Source organism: Heterodontus francisci, chromosome 1 (assembly GCF_036365525.1).
Source record: "Heterodontus francisci isolate sHetFra1 chromosome 1, sHetFra1.hap1, whole genome shotgun sequence".
Taxonomy (NCBI): Eukaryota; Metazoa; Chordata; class Chondrichthyes; order Heterodontiformes; family Heterodontidae; genus Heterodontus; species Heterodontus francisci.
The window spans coordinates 124,230,572-124,256,862 of record NC_090371.1 but is presented as its reverse complement, the minus strand read 5'-3'; the positions used below and the strand labels follow the sequence as shown (position 1 = coordinate 124,256,862).

Here is a 26,291-nt window from a genome sequence, read left to right as displayed (position 1 = left end):
CTCATCTCTGTTCTAAATGGCATACCCTGTATCCTGAGACTGTGACCCCGGTTCTGAGCTCCCCAGCCATCGGGAACATCCTCCCTGCATAGCCTGTCTAGTCCTGTTAGAATTTTATCGGTTTCTATGAGATCCCCTCTCATTCTTCTAAACTCTAGTGAATATAGGCCTAGTTGACCCAATCTCTCATACATCAATCCTGCCATCCCAGGAATCAGCCTAGTAAATCTTCTTTGCACTCCCTCCATGGCAAGAAAATCCTTCCTCCGATAAGGAGACCAAAACTGCACACAATACTCCAGATGTGGTCTCACCAAGGCCTTGTATAACTGCAGTGAGACATCCTTGCTCCTCAAATCCTCTTGCAATGAAGGCCAACATACCATTCGCCTTCCTAACTGCTTGCTGCACCTGAATGCTTGTTTTCAGCGACTGGTGTAGAAGGACACCCAGGTCTCGTTGCACCTCCCCCTTTCCCAATCTATCACTATTCAGATAATCTGCCTTTCTATTTTTACAACCAATGTGGATAACCTCACATTTATCCATGTTATATTGCATTTTCCCACTCACCCAACTTGTCCAAATCACATTGGAGCCTCTTTGCATCCTCCTCACAGCTCACAGTCCCCCCAGCTTTGTGTCGTCTGCAAACTTGGAAATGTTACATTTAGGTACGGTGCCTCGGGACTGGAGAACTGCATGTGTGACACCTTTGTTCAAAAAAAGATGCAAGGATAAACCCAACAACTACAAGCCAGTCAGTTTTAACCTTGGTGGTGGGAAAGCTTTTAGAAACAATAATTTGGGACAAATTTAGCAGTCACTCGGACAAGTGTAGATTAATTAAGGAAAGCCAGCATGGGTTTGTTGAAGGCAAATCATGTTTGTTTATCTTGATTGAGTATTTTGATGAGGGTAATGTGGTGGATCTGGTGTACATGATTTCCAAAATGTGTTTGATAAAGTGCCACATAATAGGCTGGCCAGCAAAATCGAAGTCCATGAAATAAAAGGGACAGTGTGAATGTGAAGTTGGCTTAGTGACAGGCAACAGAGAGCAGTGGTGAACGGTTTTTCAAACTGGAGGAAGGTATAGATTGTGGTATTCCCAAAGTTGGAACTAGGACCACTGCTTGTCTTGATCTATATTAATGACCTGGACTTGTGTGCGCAGGGCATAATTTCAACATCTGCTGTTGGCGCAAAACTTGCAAGTATTGTGAACTGTGAGGAGCATAGGTGATAGACTGCAAGAGGGTGTAGGCTAGTGGAATGGGCGGACACAGAAGTGTGAATTGATAACATTTTGGTAGGAAGAGCAAGGAGATGCCATATAAAATAAAGGATACAATTTTAAAGGTGGTGCAGGAACAGAGAGACCTGAAGGTATATGTGCACAAATCATTGAAGGTTTGCAGGGCAGGTTGGGAGAATGGTTAAAAAGGCATATGGGATCCTGGGCTTTATAAGTGGAGGCACAGAGTACAAAAGCAAGGAAGTTATGATAAACCTTTATAAAACATTCATCTGGAGTATTGTGTCCAGTTCTGGACTTTAGGAAGGATGTGAAAGCTTTAGGTGCAGAAGAGATTTGAGATTCGTTCCGGGGATGAGGGACTTCAGTTATGTGGATAGATTGGCGAAGCTGGGGCTGTTCTTAAAGAGAAGGTTCAGAAGAGATTTTTGATAGAGGTGCTCAAAATCCTCAGAAGTACAGACAGTAGATAGGGAGAAACTGCTCCCATTGGCAGAAAGGTCAACAACCCAAGGACACTGATATAAGGTGAATGGCAAAAGAACCAATGGCGGTATGAAGAACATTTTTTTTACGCAGCAGGATTAGGATCTGGCATGCACTGCCTAAGTGTGGTAGAGGCAGATTCAAGCATGGTTTTCAAAAGGGAATTGGATAATTACCCAAGGAGAGAAAATTTGCAGGGCTATGGGGAAAGGGTGGTGTGGGGGGAGTGGGACTAGCTGAGTTGCTCTTGCAGAGAGCCAGCACGGACGTGATAGTTGAATGCCCTCCTTCTGAGCTGTAACCCTTCTGTGATTCTGTGATATGATTTTGGGTGAGATTTTAATTCATTTAAAACTCATCCACATACAGAGTTAAAACTGAGCCCTTTGTTTTTGTCAGCCAACTAGCGTAAATTGTTTCAGCTCAAGAATAGCACAGCCATGTGCAGACTACAAAAAAGCATCTTTCAATATAGCACATGAACTAATCAGGCATAGCATATGATTTGAAGGAGAGTTGAGCATGGTGACTCATCTAATGCTCCCTGTGCTGTTCGATAGTGACGCATATTAAGTGTAAGCCAAGATACACACTGACTCAAGAACTAGCTTACGCACGTTCAATGGTGCACCATTCGTACCCATACCTAGCCGAGGCAGATTCTCAGTTTAATTTGTGCTACATTGTGGGGAATGTGGTGCTTTGGCTTGTGCCCAGCAGAAACTAAGTTGATACTGCTTGAACAAGTTTCATATGGCCATTTACAAAAGAGGACTTTGGTCCCACTATTCTCGGCAGGATTTAGAGGTGAAAGACAGTTTGCTCATCCATCATGTCATTGCGTTCCTATGTAATTTAAGGATGGCATTTTCTATCTGGAGATGAACTTCTACAGCTGTATTGAATGTTCTGTGCATCTTTGTTTTCTCATGGCATGTGTTACGGTATAAACATAACAACATGGTTTTGTTTTTTGTGGTTTCTAGTGGACCTCCAACCTACAACAGCCGTGCTGCTGCTCCATTTGGTTACGCCAGCAATGGTAAGTGCATCCTACAGTTTTGCCTTGTAAGCATTTTGAGTTATTTGAGGAAAAAAAATATGTTTCTGAACATTGTGAACATTGAGGTTTTCCTATGGAAATTAAGTTGAATGCAAGTCTGGCAACTTTCTATACCACCTTTTTTATTAGGTCCAGAATAGTATTTTTTAAAATATATTTTTGGTTATTTCAGTACTGAGTGATTGACATAATTGAGAGCTGCTAACTTGGATGAGATATTGAACCTGATGGTGTGAAAGATTTGAATTAATGTGAATTGCTGACTGTACCTTTTAGTAATTCATGAAGGTGCTTGCCTGATATGAAATATAAAATAAGGAAATGGATTTAGCAAAATTAGAGCTGCTTTCATGAGAACAAAGGAGATTAAGGAGTGATTTAAAGGGATCGGACAAAGTAGATAGAAACAGGGTGTTTCCAGTAGTTGAGGGGTCTAGAACAAGGAGATGTGGATACAGGATTAAATGGAAGAGTTTTGAGGCAGAGAGCAGGAGAAATATTTTTACTCAGTAGGTACCAGTGTTAGTGATTGAAGCAGAGAGCTTGTCAACATTTAAAAACACGTTGGGTAGGTGGCTGAAGAATAGGTTATTAAAGGGATTTGGGAACAGCAGGTACATGGGATTAGGACGACTGCTCATTTGAGGAATAAACACTCAAGGGCAGGTTGGACTGAGTGAACTGTTTCTGTGCTATAATTCTAAGGAACATATTAGGTGGCATCAAAAGGTCTCTCAAACCAGTATGTCATAAGTACATGGCTTAAATGAAATGTACTTCAAAAATTTTCATTGGAAAATGAAATTAAGGAACTTCCTTCACTCTGACTAAAGATTTGTATGCATCTAATCACTGAGAAATGATGTGATATACATTTTGGATTATATACTAATTCTTGTTAAATGACTTTTATGCATTTTTTAAATTGTTCTCTGGATGAGACTGTTGATGGCGAGCCTGCACTTACTAACCATTTCTATTTGCTATTTGCATGAGAATACGGTGAGCAACTTAGCTGATTTTTTTTTCTTAGAGCTGAGTGGCTTTTCTAGGCGACCTCAGAGGCCACTAATAGTTAACTAAGTTGTGTGGGTTTGCAGTGATGAATATGCATATCCAAACAGATGGAGGTGGCAGTTTCCTTTATCTGAAGTACATTAATGTCAGGGGTCGGCAATGTTATCCGTACACTGACACCAGTGCCCCTGGTTTTAAAAAAAAAAAAGGTTCTGAGGTCTGTGACTGGTAATTTCAGAGATGAGAAATTTCCCATTGGCTTCTTCTTTCCGACCAGACGTTTATTAAAAAAAAAATCTTTTTTTAAAAATCGCCTTGTCAGTTTCACAGCTGAATTTGAATTTCTAAGCTCAGATCTTTATCTAATGCTCATTAACTCTCCTTTCCATATTTACAGCTGACAGATGCAGAGAGCGGGAACAGTGGTTTCCGAACTTCTACCAATTCGGAGTTTTCCAGTGGGTTCCGATTTTTTTTTTTTTAAAGCCCACCGGTAAACCACGAAGCTTTCCGAAGTTTGGAAACTGCTGTTCTCACTCTCAGCAATGGTCAGGGAGGGCGCAGAGAGAGGGGGGGAAAGTGGGGCGTGGGGAGGGTGGGGTGCAGAGAAGGGGAGGGTGGGGGCACAGAGGGGGAGGGTGGGGGCACAGAGGGGGGCAGAGAGGGAGAGGGGGGCGGAGGCAGAGGGGCAGAAGGGGGGCGGGAGGAGGGGGGGGCAGAGTGGGAGGGAGAGGGAGGAGGGGGGGCAGAGTGGGAGGGAGAGGGAGGAGGGGGGGCAGAGTGGGAGGGAGGGGGAGGAGGGGGGGGGCAGACAGAGAGAGTGGAGGGCAGTGAATAGTGGGGTGGCTCAAGGATCAGTACTGGGGCCAAACTGCGGGGTGGATGTCGAGAGGCTGCAAAGAGATATGGACAGACTAAGTGAGTGGGCAACAAGATGGCAAATGGAGTATAATGTAGGGAAGTGTGAAGTTGTTCACCTTGGTCGTAAATTAGAAATGCACAATATATTTTAAAAGCTGTAAAACTGTTAAGTGTTGGTGTTCAGAAAGACCTGGTACTCATACAAGGAATGCACAAAGTTAACAGGCAGGTGCAGCAGGCTATTAGGAAGGCAAATGGCATGTTGACGTTTATTGCAAGGGTATTGGAGTACAGGAATAAAGAAGTCTTACTAAAATTGTACAGGGCTTTGGCGAGACCGCACCTGGAATACTGTGTGCAGTTTTGGTCTCCGCGTTTAAGAAAGAATATACCAACACATTTACTAATTAGTCCCTGGGATGAGGGGGTTGTCCTGTGATGAGAGGCTGAGTAACTTGGGCCTATATTCTCTGGAGTTTAGGAGAATGAAAAGTGATCTAATTGAGACATACAAGATTCTGAAAGGGCTTGATAGAATAGAAGCTGAGAGATTGTTTCCGCTGGTCAGAGAATCTAGAACGCGGGGCTACAGTCACAGGATAAGGGGTCAATCATTCAGGACTGAGATGAGGAATTACTACACTCAAACGGTTGTGAATCTTTGGGATTCTCTACCCTAGAGGGTTGTGGATGCTCCATCATTGAATACATTTAAGGGATATGGGGAGCGGGCAGGAAAGTGGAATTGAAGCCCAGGGTCAGCCATGATTGTTTTGAATGGCAGAGCAGGCTCGATGGGCCATATGGTCTACTTCTGCTCCTTTTTTTGTGTTCTTGTGAAAGAGAGGAATCAAGATCATCCCTGCCAGATGGACATCTGTCTGGAATGCTACGCATCGCTACAAGAAGTGTGCGGGCAGACACTGGCTGCTAGTGCATGCAAAAAATTGCCAGGTATCTTACTAAATCAATGTCCAACATAGTGACGAGAAAGTAAGTCAATAAATGAGACTTCTCATTTAAAGGTTCTTCACAAAAATGCACATTTGTTGTTTTGATTAATAGTAAGATACATTTTAATGCCTTTGTCTTTCTGAAATTGTCTCACCAGCCCCCCATGTAAGACAAAAATTGCATGTGGCCCCCCACGCTAGGTTATTTTAAAACAAGGTTCGATTTAAGCACGTGTTATGTAAACTCATTTTAAAATGGCAAAAGTCATTTAGGGAATGTCTCGATTTCTATGCTCTGGCATGCATTACTTTCACATGGGACACAAGCTCATGTTAAAAGTTGCTGGACTTTTCTATTTAAATGCCGTCTGCTATCCATTTGGAATCACATTTTTCCAGAACTTGTATTGAGGTGAAAACAGGCAAGAAAATCCAAGGAATCTCCAGAAGTCAGCACTGTAAGCTCCTTATGAGTACTGTGTAATGGAGCTGAGCAATATTAGCAAAAAGAGGATGATGCTGACTCATATACAATAGTTAGTAAATATAAGATAATGGATAGCCATGATGAACTGTCTACGATTCCTTAACAAAATCCTTGCTGCACTTGCATTTTTAAAAACTCTCAGGGAAGACATAGTAAAATTTATTATGTTTCGATGACCATGTTAGAAACAGTCATTAAATGATTTTTTTTTTTTCCTGCTGTGAATTGGATTAAAGGAAAAGTTTTACCAAGTATGCCAAAGATCAGTAACTGCAATATGCATCATTTACAGTTTGAAGGCAGATAACCTGAGTAGCCAATGTCATTTGAATGTTGTCTGTATCATATCACATTACATTAAAAGTGCACCTTTGCTAACAAGTCTGGAGTACAATCTTACAGGTACTGACTAAACGTTTTGTAACTGAATAATACATGCAGTCACAACTGCTCAACTTTTTGCAAAAAGCTTTTTGTTAATTATCCTGTCAGAGCTGAATTGGAATTGACAGTGATAGACGGAGCTATAGACATAAGTTAATTTCAGAGAATCACTTTATTGGAGAAACTGAAGGGTGATCTTTATTTGTAATTGTGTTTATCTAATTTTGTCACTAGATTTGGTGAGTAAGTGACATTTTGTCCATGAGAGATGCTGCTGTTTCTGTATTTTAGAATCCAGGACCTAGTTTAACAGCCTGTCAAGAGAAATAAACTAGTCTTAGCTACCTACCATTAATCTACTAATCATTAGCTACCTTCCTGTCCAACTCTGCTTTTCTGTTTTACATGACTCTTCTGAAGTACTGTCTGCTCCATCCTATAAAATTCTCCTTCTGTTGGTTGCCCTGTCTTTAGACACATATTACAGGCAGGTGGCGAAGTTGCACAAACATTGACCGTCACAGGTTAAATTGTCTTGTGACAATAGCAGTGTAAGAAATGGTTGGTCTTCCTATTGCTGATTTTTTGACTGCCTCACCTCAATAACCACATGCTTAGTGGTTTTTCTGGCATGCTTAGTGCTGATAGCCGCACCGTTAGTTTTTACAGCAGACTCCAGACCAATGAATTTGAACTCCGCCTTTAGGTTGTTAGTTCATTACCTTAGACGATATAATAGAGTGGAAGATAGTAATGACTGCTATATTTCTTATTTCACACTTCTGTCTTTCAGACTATGGTAATCTAACATATCCCAATATCCCAGTTTCTTCTTCCTGGAGTACCTTAATTGATAACAACAACAAACAAGTGTCGCAGCAACAGCAACCCCACTGGGATTATTACCCCCGGAGAGAGAGGGAAAGAGAGCGTGATCGTGATCGAGAGCGCACCAGGGACAGAGAACGAGATCGCGACAGAGAACGGGACCATGAGCGCGAGCGTGACCGCAGTCCCAGTACAAGTGTTTATAATGGGTGAGTTACCAAACATCATTTATTGCATTTAGTCTTTACAGTGCACTATTTACCATATATCACTCACTTAAAGTATATTGGTCAATTGTCTTTCAACTTCCATGTTGGTTGCTTTGGAAGCAGTCTGCTTTTCACAATTTACTATGTGATTTTGTGCTCATTTGTGCCGAATTCTAATTTAATTTAGGTGAGCTGGTGAAAAGAGTAGTATGATATTGTCCTTGTTTTTTAATAGATTGACTGCTGCACATCAGGCCTGACCAAATGTCTTGTAGTAATTGAGCTGTTGACTCGTAACGAAGGAAAAGGTGGTGATGCTCCGTCCTGGCTGTTAGACCAGAGCATTCAATAGCATTTTTTTGTTTCAATTAAATAACCCTGCTCGTCTCAGATAACTAGCATTGGAGTGCAAAATGCAACCAGAGAGACTGGGGCTGTATTGACAGGCTTTGACTTGCACTTTGCCCACCAGTTTAGAATTCAGCAAAAGCATGGAGTTCTATTCCCCAGGTGGCTAACTTTTATTGGGGTTTCCAGGTGGTATTGTCTGTATTCACTTATTAAAGGAGCTTGGTACTAAGTTTGTAAAATAGATGCAAAAGTGGCAGTATAACTAGCCTTAATAAAGCATCAGAGCTATTAATGAAGGTTTGTGAAGTTTGCAAATTTCACTGAGATGGTCTAAGAACAGAACTCTTACTTCAATAAAGTACCAGACTGCAGATGCTGATGCTTTTGGCTGTGTCATTGTACTTTGCTGCTCATGGAATGGCATGGGTGATGGTCTGGGAGAAGCCCATGGATACATTTGTCTCCTGACAGAGAGAGGATATGTGGAATTAAGCAACTCCTATGGGGAATCGAGGAAGAAATTGAGGACGAAAGTTAGACTCAAAGATGAATTTAATAATGTACATTTACAGCTTGAATAGTGCCCTTCTTGAGGCACAATTAGGGATGGGCAATAAATGTTGGCCTTGCCAGTGACTCCCAAATCCCATGAACGAACACAAAAAATTGAGAAGATGCTGCCAGACCTGCTGAGTATTTCCAGCATTTCTTGTTTTTATTTCAGATTTCCAGCATCCGAGGAATTTTGCTTTTATTACAAAAAAATTGAGATGTGCATATGTAGTTTCATTGCTATTTGCTTACTATGAACAGCTGGGCCAAAATAGATTTTACTTGCTGCAGGATATTGGGTGTTAAGGGGAGTCTTCTGTACAATTTGTAGATAATCTTTTTGTTCTTGAAGATGGAAGATTTATCTTAAAGGTTTATGGATATAGTTGGATAACTGCGGGGGCATTTGTGGTGTTTACAAAAAATTGCATAAGTGTTGAGATATTGGCCCAACCACCCCCAACACGCCGCCCGCCCCCTAAAATGGCCCCCCTTGCCTCGTCGGGGCGCGAACGATAACCCCCGGCGAGGCTCCAAAAACTTACCTCTTTTCCAGGGCCGTCCTTTCTCTTCACCTTTGAAGCTGGGTTGCAGTCCCAGGAGTGGCCACTGCTCCCGGTGGCACTGCTGGGATTGAGAGCTGCCGGCCATTAGGCGGGACTTCCTGCCTCAATGAAGTGGAAGTCTGGCCTCAGACCGATTCGGGGCCTGGGTACCGTAGAAATCCGGTCTGGATCCCCAGGCCCAGCAGAGGAGGGTTCGCCACCGACTTATCGGTCGGTTGATGGCTCCTGTCCAGTAAGCATAAAATTCCAGCCATTGTGTTAAATGATTATATTTACATTGTCGGGGAAAATGTGCCTACTGTAGTTCGTTGAGTAGTAAAGCAATACGTAAATCCCTTAAAATGCACAAGTGTGTCAACCTATTCACTGCTGGATACTAAATTCACATACACATTTCAAAATTACAAGTTAATCCTTTAGACTGTAGAGCAACCTTGAAAGAAAAATATCTTTCATTTGTATAGTGCCTTTCGCTACCACAGAATGTCCCAAAGCATTTTATATTGTAGTCTCTTGTAATGTAGAAAACATGGTAGCAAATTTACACATGGCATGCTCCCACAAAAAGCCAAGTGATAATGACTGAGCTATTCTATTTATGGTGTTGGTTGAGAGATAAACTTTGACCAGGACACTAGGGAGGAACCCCGCCCCCCCCCCCCCCCCCCAAAAATAGTTTCATGGGATCTTTTACGTCCACTTGAGCAAGGAGACAGGCTCTCTCTTTTAACATCTCATCTGAAAGACAGAACCTCTGACATGCAGTACTCCCTCCAATATTGCACTGGAGTGTCAGCCTGGAATTTGTGCTCAAGTCCCTGGAGTGAGTACCCACCCTCTAAAATCGAAGAGAACTAGTAAATGCCTGGAATTCCACTTTTGCTAAGTATATAGTAACAGGAGGGAGTAGGTCGTTCATTCTCTGAAGCCTGTTCTGCCATTCTGTTAGACCACAACTGATATTTACTCTGCCTTTGCTCATTTTCTTTTGATACTCTTGCCTAACAAAAGTTTATCAATCTCAATTTCAGTTGACTCAGCATCCACAGCCTTTTATGGGATTTCCAATGCTGTTTGCATGGAAAAGTGCTTCCTGATTTCACTCCTAATGGCATGGCTCAAATTCTGACCCTTGTTCTAGGGTCTGTGACCAGAGGAAATAGTTTCTCTGTACCTGTCCTATTGAATTCCCTTATCACTTTATGCTTCTGGATTCTAATGAATTGGTTTCAAATACAGACGTTAGGATGTCCTTCAAATAATACAAGATAAACTGTGCCGTATTATAGCACTCTGACATTTACAGTCAGAGTCATTATGGCATAGGAGGAGGCCATGCGGCCCATCGAGTCTGGGCTAGCATCCCGTGAAGCAGTCCATTCAGTTCCACTTCCCCTCTCAATCCTGTTATGACCGAGGCGGGAGGAGTGCGCTGTTTGTTCTAGTTCCACTTCTCCACAGGTAACAACATGCATTTTAAATTTTCTCACTTACTAATGCAGTCAATCATATACTCTATTTTTCCCGAAAATAGAACACACTAACCCAGTTTCTTTAGTGAACGACAAAATTATCTGTTTATTATAGAACAAGTCTTAACTAGTAATGAAGTAAAGCAAAACACACATTTAAATTTTAAAGTCCCCTTTTTACCTTAGCCCCTCACACACTCTCACGTACACACACACACACGTTAACTGGAAAAATAAGAGATTTTTAAAATTCAGAGCTCTGTTACAGGCAAAACCCCCCCACATTTGGGCTGATTACTTGCTCATTTTTGAAGAAAACAGCAGATGAGGTATATTGTTTCAAAACTGGCATACAGTCTAGCCTCCGAATACACGTAGACAGGTCACTGGGATCTTTTAGAACAGTTCTGTTCAGGCAGCGTTGAGAATCTCTTTAGCAGGCTTTTCCTCGAAGACAGGAGACAAGGTGAATTGATACAGTGGACTTCTGCTGGAAAGTGAGCTGGGTTGTGGTGGTCTTCCTTCACTTCAGCAGCAGCAGGCTAACTTTATCAGCTGCTCACTCCAGAAGGTAAAACACACAGACGCTGACCAAAAGCTTGAGTTTGCTGCTCTCTCAGGTGCACACTGCTGCTTCTGGGTTTGCTCAATCAAGGGGCGCCTGTCACTTCTCTGCCCACATCTTCTGTTATCAGGGTTTCTGTTCTATTTTTAACTTGTCATGTGACAACCAGTAAATATTGTTGCCAAACCAGTTCTTTCAATGTCCCCTTGATGACTGTCTTGAAAAAAAAACTGGTTCCAGCACTGACCCTTGGGGGACACTATTGTCTACTGTCCTCCAGTCTGAAAAGCAGCCATTTACTATGACTCACTGTTTTCTGTCCTTAAGCCAATTTTTTGTCCAGTTGGACACTGGCCCTCCTATTCCATGCGCCTCAATTTTGTTAACCTGACTTTTATGTGGTACTTTGTCAAACACTTTCTTAAAATCCATTTAGATGACATCTACCGCATCCCCTTCATCAGCCTTCTCTGTTAATTCATCAAAAAATTCAGTTAGATTGGATTTACCCAAAAGTTTAACAATTTTACAAAACCTAAAATTATGATTGAAAGAGCTAAGGACCTGCTGCAGTGAACAAGGGGATGGGATAGCCTGTCTGCTGTGCTTCTTTTGCTTCTCTACTAAATGAAGGATCTCATTAAAATGGGGTATTCTGTCCAGCAGTCAGTGTTGGGACAATTTCCAAGCAGTGACAGAGGCGATGGAGAAATGTGCACCCTGTGACTCAAAGCCTGCAGCCATCTGCTGTAACAGGCTTCCAGTCCACCTCCAGAACTGTTATTGTGGTGGTATGTATGTAACGGCTTCAGCATTCAACTCTATCAAATGTTCACAGATTATTAAAACTCAGTTTGATACAGACTTGTTTACTGCAGTGCCTCCTCATATTATCCATTTGGGCTTTTTAATCCTGTGATTTTGTTTTTCACAGATTTGTATTTGTAATTGTGGGGTCTATGAGCAAAATACTATCATTATATCATTTCCTGTATCAGGAACTTGGAGTATATGCAGAGATTTCACAGGGAACCTGATCTGGTTTGGATTCCATATAAGCACGTACATGTCTGCACTGTTTCATTTGAATGGTTGCAGTCCATTAGGTGTATTTTGTGTTGTGCAAATAAAACAAGTAATGAGTGTGAGGGCATTTTGTACTTTTTATTTTGGAGGCATGAAGATTGCTGCAATGTAAGTCTGTGTGTGTTACAAATTATGCTGTGAAAGCATAATGAACTAGAGCATATAGGACATCTGTTTGTCGGGCAACTTCCAGGGGCCAGGAGGAGGGCTGGTCACTGATAGCTGGCCAAAATGAATCTTAATGACTACCAGCCCAGGAAAAGTCTCTGTGATGATGCCAAAATTGTTCTAAATGGGGGAGGAGGGCTCGATTTGGATGAAGTTGAATTACTTACCATCTGTGCCAGAGCTGCTACCACATGTCATGGGTAAGAAAAGTAAGAGGCCCTTAATTTATAAAAGCTGCATTTGAAATAAGAGAAAAGGTGGAAAAGAGCTCCAGATGTCAGGTAAAAGAGAAAGATTAATATAGAAACTTCAGGATATCGTCTCCTTTTACTGAAATGAGCACATTAGGAAGAGGAAAGCAGGATTCTCAAGGCATTTTAAGGATAATGAATGAGAATCCTGATATAGACTTGAGGCTGTGCAGTTTTTGGCAGGTGTAGCAAATCTTAGAGAGCAGATCATGTCTCGAGCAAGTTCAGTTCTGCCTTAAAATGACACCACCAATGCCTCACAGGTGTATTTTGCAACCTTTAGTTTTCAGTTATCGATTTTTGGATTGCAGTTGGATTTTCTTTTTTCCACAACATAACCTTTAGAAACTTGAGAATGCTCACAAAATGCCCCATTAAAAGTAATTAATGGAAAGGTGGTAATTCAAGTAGTGGAGTCAAAGGGCTGAATTTCCCCGGCCCTGTGGTGATGGGCTTGGCAGTGGGGGGCCATGGTGGGACTGCTGCCTGATGCCTTGCCGTCGATTGAGTTGCACCCGGGCATATACAGAGGCTGCTAGCTCAGTGCAGATGGTCTCCCTGTGACAGGCCATGGGGCCATCAAAGTTGGAGGCTCTGTGTCGCAACGAGGGGGCTGCATTTATGAAAGGCCTCAGTAGCAGCAGATGTTAATCCAGCAGAGTGGTTTCCCCCTCCACCCCACTTGACTTTACTGGTCTAGATCCCTTTTTTATTCTTGAATGCTGTGCAGCCCAGTGAGGGTACCACCATGTTGTGAATGGAGCAAAGGAAATACTCAGTGGGTCTGGCAGCATCAGTGGAGAGAGAAACAGAGTTAACGATTCTGGTTGATAACCTTTCATCAGAACTGGGGAAAAATAAAAATGTAATAGGTTTTAAGCAGGTGAAATGGGAGAAGGTGGGGAAAAAGAACAAAAGGATAAGTCTAAGGAGGTTTACCAGGATGTTGCCTGGTCTGGAAGGCATTAGCTATGAGGAGAGGTTGGAAAAACTCGGATTGTTTTCACTGGAACAACGGAGGTGGAGGGGCGACATGATAGAGGTTTACAAAGTTATGTGGGGCATGGACAGAGTGGATAGTCAGAAGCTTTTTCCCAGGTGGAAGAGTCAGTTACTAGGGGACATAGGTTTAAGGTGCGAGGGGCAAAGTTTAGAGGGGATGTGCGAGGCAAGTTTTTTACACACAGGGTGGTGAGTGCCTGGAACTTGCTGCCAGGGGAGGTGGTGGAAGCAGATACGATAGCGACGTTTAAGAGACATCTTGACAAATATATGAATAGGAAGGGAATAGAGGGATATGGGCCCCGGAAGTGCAGAAGGTGTTAGTTTAGGCAGGCATCAAGATTGGCGCAGGCTTGGAGGGCCGAATGGCCTGTTCCTGTTCTTTGTTCTGTGATAGGGTGGAAGACCGTAGGGATTAAATTACAAAGGAATTAGTCATGCAGGGCCAAAGAGAGTGGCAAGAACAGAAACAAACAAAATATGTGTCTAGAGCAGGTGTCAGTGGCAGAATGATAAACAGCTGCCGTCTAAAAGCAAAAACAAGGGCAAGACCGAAACATACAAAGAAAACAAAACAAAATGGGGCCAGAGATTACGGTCTGAAATTGTTGAACTCAGTGAGCCCAGAAACCTGTAAAGTACCTAACCAAAAGTTGAGGTGTTGTTCCTGGAGCTTCCATTGAGCTTCATTGGAATGCTGCATTAGGCTGAGGATAGAGAAGTCAGTACAAGAGCAAGGCAGAGAATTAAAATGACAGGTGACCAGTAGCTCAAGGTCATGCTTGCGGACAGAATGGAGGTGTTTTGCAAAGTGGTCACCCAATCTGCGTTTGGTCTCTCCAGTGTAGAGCAGATTGTATTGTAAGCCGTGAATACAGTATATTAAATTGAAAGAGTACATCTAGATCGCTATTTCACCTGGAAGTAGTGCTCGGGGCCTTAGACGGTGAGGCGCGAGGAGGTAAAAGAACAAATGTTGCATCTCCCTCACTCGCGTGGAAAGGTGCCATGGGAAGGGGAGGGTGTGTTGGGGGTGATTGAGGAATGGACTAGGGTGTTATGGAGAGAATGCTGGAAGAGGAGGGGAAGATGTGGTGACATCATGCTGGAGGTTTTGGGCACTGAATCTGAGGAAAGATGTATGTGCCTTGGAGTAGGTGCACAGCAGCTTCACCTCAACAATACCAGGGCTTAAACAATTAAATTATCAGGACAGGTTGCATAAAGTTGACTTGTATTCCCTTGAGTTTAAAAGGTTGAGGGGTGATGTAATCACGGTGCTTGAATTAATAAAGGAATTCAGTAAGGTAGCTATGGAGAAACTATTTCCTCTGGTAGAAGAATCCAGAACAAAGGGGTATAACCTTCAAATTACAACTAGGCCAGTTAGGAGTGAAATCAGGAAGCATTTTTCACACAAAGGGAAGTAGAAATGCGGAACGTGCTCACTCAAAAGATTGTGGATGTAGGGTGGATTGAAATTTTTAAAACCGCAATAGTCTTATCTAACAAAAATCTATCTATCAAGAGATATGGAACAAAGATGGGTATAATGAAGTTGAAGTATAGATTAGCCATGATCGAATTGAATAGTGTGACAGACTTGAGGGGGCTGAATGATGTACTTGAACTTAAACTATATTTATCCAAAAAGCTAAAACTATGATGGTATTTCCCATCCACAAACATTCACTCCCTCCACCACCAATGCACAGTGGTAGCAGTGTGTACCATCTACAAGATACACTGCAGCAGTGCACCAAGGCTCCTTAGACAGCACCTTCCAAACCCGCAACCTCTACCAACTAGAAGGACAAGGGCAGCAACTACATGGGAACATCACCACCTGCAAATTCCTCTCCAAGTCACACATCATCCTGACTTGGACCTATATCGCCGTTCCTTCTGTCGCTTGGTCAAAATCCTGGAGTGGGTGTATTTACCTCACATGGACTGCAGGAGTTCAAGAAGGCAACTCACCACCACCTTCTCAAGGGCAATTGGGGATGGGCAATAAATGCTGGCCTGGCCAGTGACACCCACATGCCATGAATGAATTTTAAAAGAAAAGAATAAGGGGTAGGCCATTTAAGACCAAGATAATGATGAATTTCTTCACCCAGAAGGTGGTGAATCTTTGGAATTCTCTACCCCAGAGGGCTGTGGAAGCTCCGTCATCGAGCATGTTCAAGACAGAAATCGATAGTTATCTGCATATCGATGACATCAAGGGATATAGGGATAGCATGGGAAAGTGTCGTTGAAGTAGATGATCAGCCATGATCTAATTGAATGGCGGAGCAGGCTTAATGGGCTGAATGGTCGACTCCTGCTCTTATGTTCCTATGTTCCTAATTTCCCTCTATGCTGATGGGTGAATAAAGCAGATGGGATTCTAAGCTTTATAAGTAGAGGAATAGAGTACAAAAGCCAGGAAGTGGTGCTGAACCTTTATAAAAATAATAGTCTGGCCCCAGCTGGAGTATTGTCAAATTCTGGGACTGCACTTCAGGAAGGGCATGAAGGCTTTGGTGAATTTAGAGAAGAAATTTATTAGAGTGGTTCCATGGATGAGATTATTACAGTGACGTGGTTAGACCAGAGAAGCTGGGGTTGCTCTCCTTATAGCAGAGAAGCCTAAAAGGAGATTTAACAGAGGTTTTCAAAATCATGAAAGGTCTAGCTCAGGTAAATCAAAAGAAACTGTTTCCAGTGGTTGAAGGATCGCCAACCAGAGAGTACAAATTTAAGGTGATTGGCAAAAAAAGGACGACAAAGAGAAAAATCTTTTTTTTTTTTACACAATGGGTATTTAGGATTTGAAATACACTGCCTTACAGGTTGGTGGATACCAAAGCAATAAAAGCCTTTAAAAGGAAATTGGATTAATTATTGAAAGAGAAAAAATTGCAGGGCTATGGGGAAAGAGCAGGGCAGTGGAACTAACTGGAATGCTCTTTGGAAAAGCCAGCACAGATTCGATAGGTCAAATAGCCTCCTACTGTGCTGTACTATTCTATGGTTCCATTAGCAATAATGTTTTCTTTTTGAAGTGGCATAATGCTGCAGGTCTGTGAATGGACATGAATGGTTTGTAAAAGCAATTTCTAAGAGGGTGCTCGAGAGGTACTCCATATTGCCATTTCACAGGTTCAGTGCTTCATTGAGGCGCTTTGATAACTATAAAATTTCATTAGCTTCAATCTTACAGTACAATTTTGAAGGGTAGGAAGCTAAAAATGTAAGTGACAATTACTGATCTTGCAATAAAATAGGAATTGCCCATCTACAGCACAGAGCCTGATTCTGGTGCAAAGCAATTGTCAGGCAGTGAATGCAACTGTGATTGGCACTGAGGAGGCATTGATACACAAGGAAGCAGAGTGTCTCTGTGGGCTGAGGTGGCTTCTAGTGTGTCAAGTGCCTCTCTTAACTGAGGGGGTGGGGTGCTCTAGAGACGGAGATTATCTCTGAACAGGAGGTGGAAGTTTGGGGTTGAGAAATCTAGCTGTCACATTTTTAATATTTAAAATGTAACATTCATTAAGTAGAAAGGTATTTAAAATTCACTAGAACGTAGTATATTTAATGTAAAATTTTCGATGAACTGTCGCCCACCCCACACCCTTCTAGAAATGCGTGCATCAGTGAATGCAGAAACATGGTGACAACATTTGGAAGGAGTGTATACAGTTTGAAATTTGTTGCCTATAGGAGGTGGGAGTGCATTGGGGGGAGGTGCATTTGACCTCACTGAGATGTGTGCTTTAAAGAATCTTAGCCCAGATGCAAAGTATTAATGTGACTGATTCGTGGCACAAATATTCTATTTGCAAGTTGTGAAAACTGCAAACTTAGTTGTTTTTTGGAGAAGTTAATTCAGAACCCACATTGAGCTGCAGTCCGAACAGATGCATTCATCGAGGATATTTCAAACATTCCCAGGAACTTTGACTTCACTGTGACCTATTAAGATTTTGGACTTTGTTGCCCTAGGCATGCACCCTGTTCATTTCACAATGTTGGCTCAATGTGATTGTAGCAAGCTGAATGTTGGGGGGGTGGGGTGGTAGAGAGAGAGGTGGGTGAAAAAATAAAACTAAAGCCGAAGACTTCTCAAAAGCATTGATGTGTCACTTTTGAGGCACTGTACACTTCACACTTTGCCACACTAACATTAGTTTTTAGCTTTTTTGCTGCCATGTAATTCCTGGTCAGTGCTTCCAGTTAACAAATTACCACAAAAACAGCCATGATTTCTTCCTTCAATAAACAGTTGTTTCAAAATATTGTCTCTCAATACAGGAATGGTTAGAGATAGAATCAGCTTCACACAAAAAGTCTTAATTTTGTATGATATTCATGAAGGCTTAATGCACAAAGTAAACTTCTTGCACAGTTTCCAACAAAAATTAGTCTTCCAATTCTGACTGTTCCTGATTGGCAGTAAAATCGCAGCTGCTCATCGCAGCATTGTTGTGACAGACTGTTTTGTTGTACCATATCTGATCTGCCCCTGCTGTAGTCTTTTTGCTGTAAATGTTGTTCCCTAGCCTTATAGTTTGGTATGACCCTTAAAAATTGTGTGTCTAGAGGGTATTGGTGTATCACAAAGTAATGCAGCGTTTGAGTATCGCGATTGCAAAAGTATCCAGCATACTTAACAAGTAATAGCTATTGGTTTCATAGTTTCTGATTTACTCAAAAATAGATGGGTGGGGAAAGCTACCAGTCATAAACCACCAACACGTGACAATTTTCATTTATAGAGCAGCTTTAACATAGTGAAATCTCTTAAATACTTCACAGGAGCAATTATCAAACACAATCTGACACTGAGGGACACCAGGAGATATTGGGGCAGGTCACCAAAAACTTGGTTTTAAGGAACATCTTTAAAGGAGGAGAGAGAGATAGAGAGCTTTAGAGGTTTAGGAAGGGAATTCCAGAGCTTAATGTCTTGGCAGATGAAGCCTTGGCCACCAATGGTGGAACAAAGAAAATCAATAAGGCCAGACAGAACTGGAGGAGTGCAGCGATATGAGGGTTGTACGGCTAGAGGAGGTTACAGAGACGAGATAGGTTGAGGCCATGGAAGGATTTGAAAACAAAGATGCGAATTTTAAAATTGAGGCTTTACCAGACTTGGAACCAATGTAGTCAGCGAGCATGGAAGTGATAGGTGAAGTGCACTTGAGTTTGGAAACGGACAGCAAAAGTTTTCAAGATTGAGTTTACAGAGGGTGCAAGGGCCAGGGGAGCATTGGAATGGTCAACTGTAAAGGGAACAAAGGTATGGATGAGAGTTTCAGCAACAGATGACCTGAGATGGGATGGATGCATGCGATGCTAGAGAGGAGAATACAGTCTTGGTAATGAAGAGGATATAGGGTTGGTTCGGGGTCAAATAGGACACCAAGGTTTACCTCAGATAGTGGCCAGGGAGAGAGATGGAGTTCGTGGCTAGGGAACGGAGTTTGTGGCAGGAACTGAAGACCATAGCTTTGGTCTTCCCAGTATTTAGTCGGAGGAAATTTCTGCTTGTGTTGGACAAGCAGCATGACGAATCCGAGGCGGTGGTGAGGAATAGGGTGGCGCAGTGGTTAGCACCACAGCCTCACAGCTCCAGCGACCTGGGTTCAATTCTGGGTACTGCCTGTGTGGAGTTTGCAAGTTCTCCCTGTGTCTGCGTGGGTTTCCTCTGGGTGCTCCGGTTTCCTCCCACATGCCAAAGACTTGCAGGTTGATAGGTAAATTGGCCATTATAAAATTGCCCCTAGTATAGGTAGGTGGTAGGGAAAATATAGGGACAGGTGGGGATGTGGTAGGAATATGGAATTAGTGTAGAATAAGTATAAATGGGTGGTTGATGGTCGGCACAGACTCGGTGGGCCAAAGGGCCTGTTTCAGTGCTATATCTCTAAATAAAATAAAATAGCTAGGTGTCGTCTTTGCGCATGTGGAACCTTACACATTTTGGGATGTTATTGTGGAGGGGCAGTATTTTGACGAGAAATAGGGGACCAAGGATAGATCCTTGGGCACTCCAAAGCTAAAGGTGCCGAAGTGGGAAGAGATGCTCTTAAAAAGATACTCAGTCAAATTTCTCAATCTTTTTAAAACTGCTTTCAGCTACCAGTTTGCCTCCTCACTGAGATTGGTGTATATATAACTATGTTCTGGCCAGGTATTCAACACTTTGTATAATGTAAGCCATTAAATAAAAATACTAAGCTGAAGATATTGAGTTAAGATTTTATTTCTGTCACTGAAGGGGAACTGATGCTGTCCGGTCTGGAAAGCAGTGTTTATGGCATGGATTTGATGCTGAGCTCTGACACTGGCTTGTATGGGTCACCCAGGTCCCTTCCATGGAGTGGCAACTTGTTCAAGGTGCTGGTGGTTAAAGACTTGACTGTGAGCAAAATCCTCAATGGCATTTTCAGCAAGAACTGAAAACCATTGTGGGAAGCAAGGAGAGAAAATCTTTTGCAAATGCATGTGAATAACTTGAGAAAAGGTCTGTAAGAAAGAAGATTAATCTAAAATAAAAAGAAAACTCATGTTTTAAACAGGCACTATAAATCCACTATGGGAGATGCCTGAAAATATATTTGTATGATATAAGTAGGTGTGATTGAGGTTTTGGATAGGGCTGAACAAAATTTATTTGCATCTTAAACAATTTTGATGATGTGGATAAATACTGTTGCGGATAAATCCATCTTTATATAATGTGTATGATGTTTTTGCCTTATGTCAGTCATGTGGTATGTGTTACAGTAGATTTCCAAATTCCATCAATGAGCAAACTTCCGTCAGTTTTAGAGGTGATGTGAGAGTGACTGCCCTTGACATTAAGGCAGCATTTGACCGAGTTTGGCATCAAGGAGCCCTAGCAAAACTAGAGTCAATGGGAAAACTCTCCACTGGTTGGAGTTCTACCTAGCACAAAGGAAGATGGTTGTGATTGTTGGAGGTCAATCATTTCAGTCCCAGGACATCACTGCAGGAGTTTGTCAGGGTAGTGTCCTAAGCCCAACCATCTTCACCGCTTCAATGACCTTCCCTCCATCATAAGGTCAGAAGTGGGGATGTTCGCTGAATTTTACACAATGTTCAGCACTATTCGCGACTCCTCAGATAATGAAGCAGTCTATGTCCATATGCAGCAAGACCTGGACAACATTCAGGCTTGGGCTGATAAGTGACCTGTTACATTCATGCCAAACAAGTACCAGACAATGACTATCTCCAACAAGAGAGATTCCAACCATCTTCCCTTGATGTTCAATGGCATTACCATCGTTGAATCCCCCACTATCAACATCCAGAAACTGAACTGAACCAACCATATAAGTACTGTGGCTACAAGAGCAGGTCAGAGGCTGGGAATTCTGCAGCAAGTAACTCACCTGCTGACTCCCCAAAGCTTGTCCACCATCTACATGGCACAAGTCAGGAATGAGATGGAATAATCTCAACTTGCCTGGATGAGTGCAGCTCCAACAACACTCAAGAAGCTCCACACCATCCAGGACCAAGCAGCCCACTTGATTGGCACCCCATGAAGCACCTTCATCATTCACTCCCTCCATCACTGATGCACAGTGGCAGCAGTGTGTACCATTTATAAGATGCAATGCAGCAATTCACCAACATTCCTTCGACAGCAAACCTGTGACCGCTACCACGTAGAAGGACAAGGGCAGCAGATGCATGGCATCACCACCTTCAAGTTCCCACACAGCATCCTGACTTGAAACTATATCGCCGTTCTTCACTGTCACTGAGTCAAAATCCTGGCATTCTCTTCCAAACAGCACTGTGGGTGTACCTACCCCACATGGACTGCAGCGGTTCAAGAAGGCAGCTCACCACTGATGAATAAGGCAGTTAGGGATGAGCGATAAATGCTGGCCCAGCCAGCGACACCCACATCCCACGAAAGAATAATACAAAAAAAATTACGGAACAGTGGTAAGGATCAAAAACTGCACTGTATCCTGAACTGCAACATTGTCCAACTGAAACGAGGAATCTCATAGTCAGAGGAAGATTGCTAGGCAAGGTCTCTGATATGGCTTGCCCATGGTGGAGACAATGGCGTGTTGATAATGTCACTGAATTAGTAATCCAGAGGCCCAGGCTAATGCCCTGAGGATACTGGTTCAAATCCCACCATGGCAGCTGGTGGAATTTAAATTCAATTAATAAATAAATTTGAATTAAGAAAAATCTGGAATTGAAAGCTAGTCACCATCATCCATTGTCATAAAAACCCATCTGGTTCACTAATGTCCTTTAGAGAAGGTAATCTGCTGTTCTTACCTGGTCTGGCCTACATGTGACTCCAGACCCACAGCAATGTGACTGACTCTTAACTGCCCTCTGAAATGGATTAGCAAGTCACTCAGTTGCCAAGGGCAATTAGGGATGGGCAACAAATGCTGACCTTGCCAGTGACGTCCACATTCCATGAAAGAATAAATAAAAATGTTTAGATGTTTAGTCCACACCCAGGTTATCATGAAGAATGACAATATGGTATTTGCCAAGTTGCTCAAATCTTTCTGCAACTGGTGTTGTATTGAGTACGACAACCCAAGTTTAAGTTATTTGCAATTTACCAGATGTTAACTTTTGGATGGGACAGACTTGTCATTTAATTGGCGGGCTGGTGTGAGAAGAGGTCCTTGTAGTTTGAGTTACATGGGACTTTGTCTGATGCCCAGCCATCTGTACAACATAAAACCTTGTAAAGTAAAACAGGGTGCCCAAACTTTGTAAGAGGCTGCCCTCACCGGTTGGGAAAAACATAAAAGTGACTTCAATTGCTATTCATCAGAGGTGAAAGGAAAAAAATCTCTGCTCTACTTCTCACTTTCTGCTTACTTTTACTTGTGTTCAGTTCAGCTCCTCCCCGCCCCGTCTGTCTTCACATCCTTGACATGCATGGTTGATTCAGCTAAGCCCAGTAGCAAAGCCTTCAGGAGATCCTCTGACCTGTTCATCCTATGCACAAGGTGTGTAAAGATGAGCAGGTTTTTGAAAATCTCAGCCAGACATCAAAAAGTAGTTTGTTCAAATAGTGAAAATAATCCAATCACAAAATATTTTGTGACCAGAATTCTTACTACTACCGTTTAAAAAGATTTAATCTTTGTGGTTCACAATGTTGTTTTATTCTTCCTTCATTGTGGCTATTAAATCTGTAATGATCAATAGTCTTGAGACCATATTTGCTCTTAATCTGTTTGCTTTTTAATAATCTTTGAAACTTGTATCTTCTAGTGAATGGTTTCAATATTTTCTTTTTAATGCCACACTCATGAGTTTTTATTTCCTCCAGAGAAATTTGAAATGTCATTTCATTGCCAGCATTAAAATGCTGCATAATCAGTAAACTATTGGTTTCCTGTCAGCACGACTGCTCTAATGTCTAATAAATGTATTAATGACTAAATATTACTGAAAGCATTTGTCATAGGAAATATATCTAAGGTTTGAATTTGCTAATTGAGGAAATGCCTTTTCAGCGAGTGCTGGAATGCTGTTGATTGCTTCTCTTGGCTTCCTTTATAGCTTGGCAGCTTTACACATTGAGAGTGCTCAAAGCCACATGTTATTTCTAAGCAAACTGACTCCTACAAGTCAACTTCCTTCAGCAGTCAAACGCTGAGCATTCTTGATGTCTGAAACATGTTTTGCTTTCTATGAATCATAGCCATAGTACCATTTCTGGAATTGAAGAATTTTGACCAGAGTTGGCCATCTGGACTCGAGAGTTCTTTTAAAATAGTCTTTTTTTAAAAATGCATTTGTCATTTCTAAAATGTATTTTGCCAATGTCCATATCTGAAGGATTTAACAACATTTATTCCTTGCACATACCCGTTCACTTGTAGCAATGCAGTGTTGTTGCTAGACAGGTTACAGAAATGTGCTTCATTTTGTTTTTCTATCTGCTTCAGCAACTTAGCTTTAAAAAAAAAAATGACCAGGGACTTTTTAAAGCTAATTTTGGTCACTGTAGTGAAGACCTCTTTTTAAGAAAAGTACAAGGTGAACAATAAATTACTTTACCCAACAATTTTGCTACTTTAACAAAATTAAATGCTGCAAATGGGTCTGACTTGGCAACTGAATCTAAATCTAAATAATGTTGATATTAATAGGCTTGTATCGTGTGATATGACTGGTAGATGGGACTTTGCATGGTGGAGTGTTGTCTACCAATGTAAAACAAACTCTGACCTGCTTACTTTGTTGTTTCCCAGTAATTCCACTGCCAGTATTTGTTTCGAGTTTCTCCCCTAGGAATAATTGAATCCATCTGGAAAGTTTTGATCACTTCAGAAAATTGCTTTTGTACCTGTTAAAAGCCTGAAATTATGGATCTAACTCTTGCCTGATGGCCATTCTTGTCTTTTGAGCAAAATATTATGAATACAAGTAAATGAACTATCTCAGCCCAATAAAAGTGTAACAACAAGCTGCAGAATGAGTGTTGAACATTTTGAAGAATGACAGGGCTGCTGCAACCTGTAGTGTGCACATCCCGTGCTATGTGGGATCTCCTGGATTCTTCCCATGTCCTGGATAACCATTTGTGCAGAGAGTGTCGTCAGTTGCAGCAGGTCAAGCTCCGGGTTGCACTGCGATGCATCCGTGAGGTTGAGAGCTTTGTGGATAGCATGTTTATAGATGTGATCACCCCACAGCTTAAGAGTATGCAGGGAGAGGGAATGGGTGACCACCAGAAAGAAGAAACTAGCAGATAGTGTAGGAGTCCCCTGAGTGCATCCCAGTCTCCAACCAGTATTCAGTTCTGAATACTGATGAGAATGATGGTTGTACAGGGGTGTAGAAGGAAAACTGGAAGAGCAGTAGTGATAGAAGATTCGATAGGGGAATTGACAGTGTTTCTGCAGCTGCAGACCTGAATCCAGGATGGTGTGTTGCCTCCCTGGTGCCAGAGTCAAGGATGTCACTGAACGGCTACAGAGCACCCTGAGGGGGTGATGATGAACAGCCAGCAGTCTTGGTACACATTATTACGAATGACATAGGCAGAAAGAGGGATGTGGTCCTGCAGTCAGAATTTAGGGAGGCCAATAGGAAATTAGCAAGCAGGACCTCAAAAGTAGTAATCTCCAGATTACTCCCAGTATCACGTGCAAGTGAGTTTAAAAGTAGGGGATAAAGCAGATGAATGTGTGGCTGGAAAGATGGTGCAGGAGGGAGGGCTTTAGAGTCTTGGTACATTGGGACTGGCTCTGGGGGAGATGGGACCTGTACGGGCTGGGCAGGGTGTGGGAACCAGGAGGAAATATCAGAGAGGAATACCAAGGTGCATAGAATACTGGGAGCGATAGATAGCACCAGAGTAGGGAATAGTAAGTTATTAGGTGGGGTCAGAGTAAGGGAGGAAGTAATAAAGTCTAAATCATAGAGTAGTTATAATGGGGGATTTTAACTATCCAAATATAGACTGGAATAGTAGTAGTGTAAAGAGTAGAGAGGGGAAATTTTCGACAGCAGTTTGTTTCTAGCCGAGATGGGAGGCCCTGCTGCACCTAGTTCTTGATAAGAATGAATCTGTGTCAAATAAATTGGGATCCGGTTGGCAGGAAAATGGTACCTGAACAATGGTGGGCACGTTTGAGGTATATTCCCTTGATAGGGCAAAAAAATGCAGAGTTCCCTGGATGACAAAAAAGATAGAGATTAAGATGAAGAAAAAGTGCGCCTGTGTCAGGTGGATAATACAATGAAGAACCAGGCTGATTATAGAAGGTTCACAGGGGAAGTGAAAAAGCAAATAAGGGAGGCAAAGAGGGAGTATGAAAAGAGACTGGAAAGTAACATAAAAGGGAGTCCCAAAGTCTTCTATAGGCAAATAAATAGTAAAAAGGTGGTAAAAGGCGTAGGACCGATTAGGGACCAAAAGGGGATTTACCCATGGAGACAAGGGAAATCACCTGAGGTGTTAAATGTGTTGCATCTGTCTTTACCAAGGAAGAAGATGCTACTCAAGCCACAGTGAAAGAGGAGGTAATTAATACACAGCAGAAGGATTTAAAATTGATGAGGTATTAGATAGGCTGTCTATACTTCAAGTTGATTAAGCACCAGGACCGGATGAGATGCATCGAGGATATTGAGGGAAGGGAGAGTGGAAATTACGGAGGCATTGGGCATAATTTTCCAGTCTTAGACTCAGGGTGGTTCCAGAGGACTGGAGAATTGCAAATGTTACACCCTTGTTCAAAAAATGATGTAAAGATAAGCCCAGCAACTACAAGCCAGTCGGTTTAACTTCAGTGGTGGGAAAACTTCGAGAAACAATAATAAGGAACAAAATGAATAGGCACATGGACAAATGTGGGTTAATTAAGGAAAGCCATATTTTACAAGTTAGTTAGGTTGAAGGAAGACAAAGTGCCAGGCCTCAACAGAGGACGTTGACAAAATTGCTGAGACCCTGGAGATTAGGCATCAGAGATCTAATGAATGCAGACTTGCACCAGAGAACTGGAGAGAGTCCTATTTAACATTCATATTGGGGAAAAAAAGGGAGACAGGGAGCTAATTTACAGGCTTATTAGCTTATTAATGTCTATGTAAAGAAAAATTTCAGACTTTATGAAAGGGTGAAGTTACAAAATATTGGGATAAAGAGAAAATTGTAGGAAGTAGTGAGTGGGGACGTCAAAAGAGGACAATAAT

General features: G+C 42.1%; 1 protein-coding gene across 2 annotated transcripts in view; it reads left to right on the top strand.

Moving 5' to 3' along the window:
• The window catches only part of fip1l1a (FIP1 like 1a (S. cerevisiae)), a 93,985-nt gene that overhangs the window by 59,736 nt on the left and 7,958 nt on the right, over window positions 1-26,291 (top strand). Inside the window, exons 13-14 of one of the 2 annotated variants that reach the window (XM_068035335.1) lie at window positions 2,731-2,786; window positions 7,303-7,546. In XM_068035335.1, coding sequence (XP_067891436.1) covers window positions 2,731-2,786; window positions 7,303-7,546 — 300 coding nt within the window. Of the gene's footprint in view, window positions 1-2,730; window positions 2,787-7,302; window positions 7,551-26,291 lie in introns of those variants that run through there. The other variant, XM_068035346.1, reaches the window with a different exon arrangement.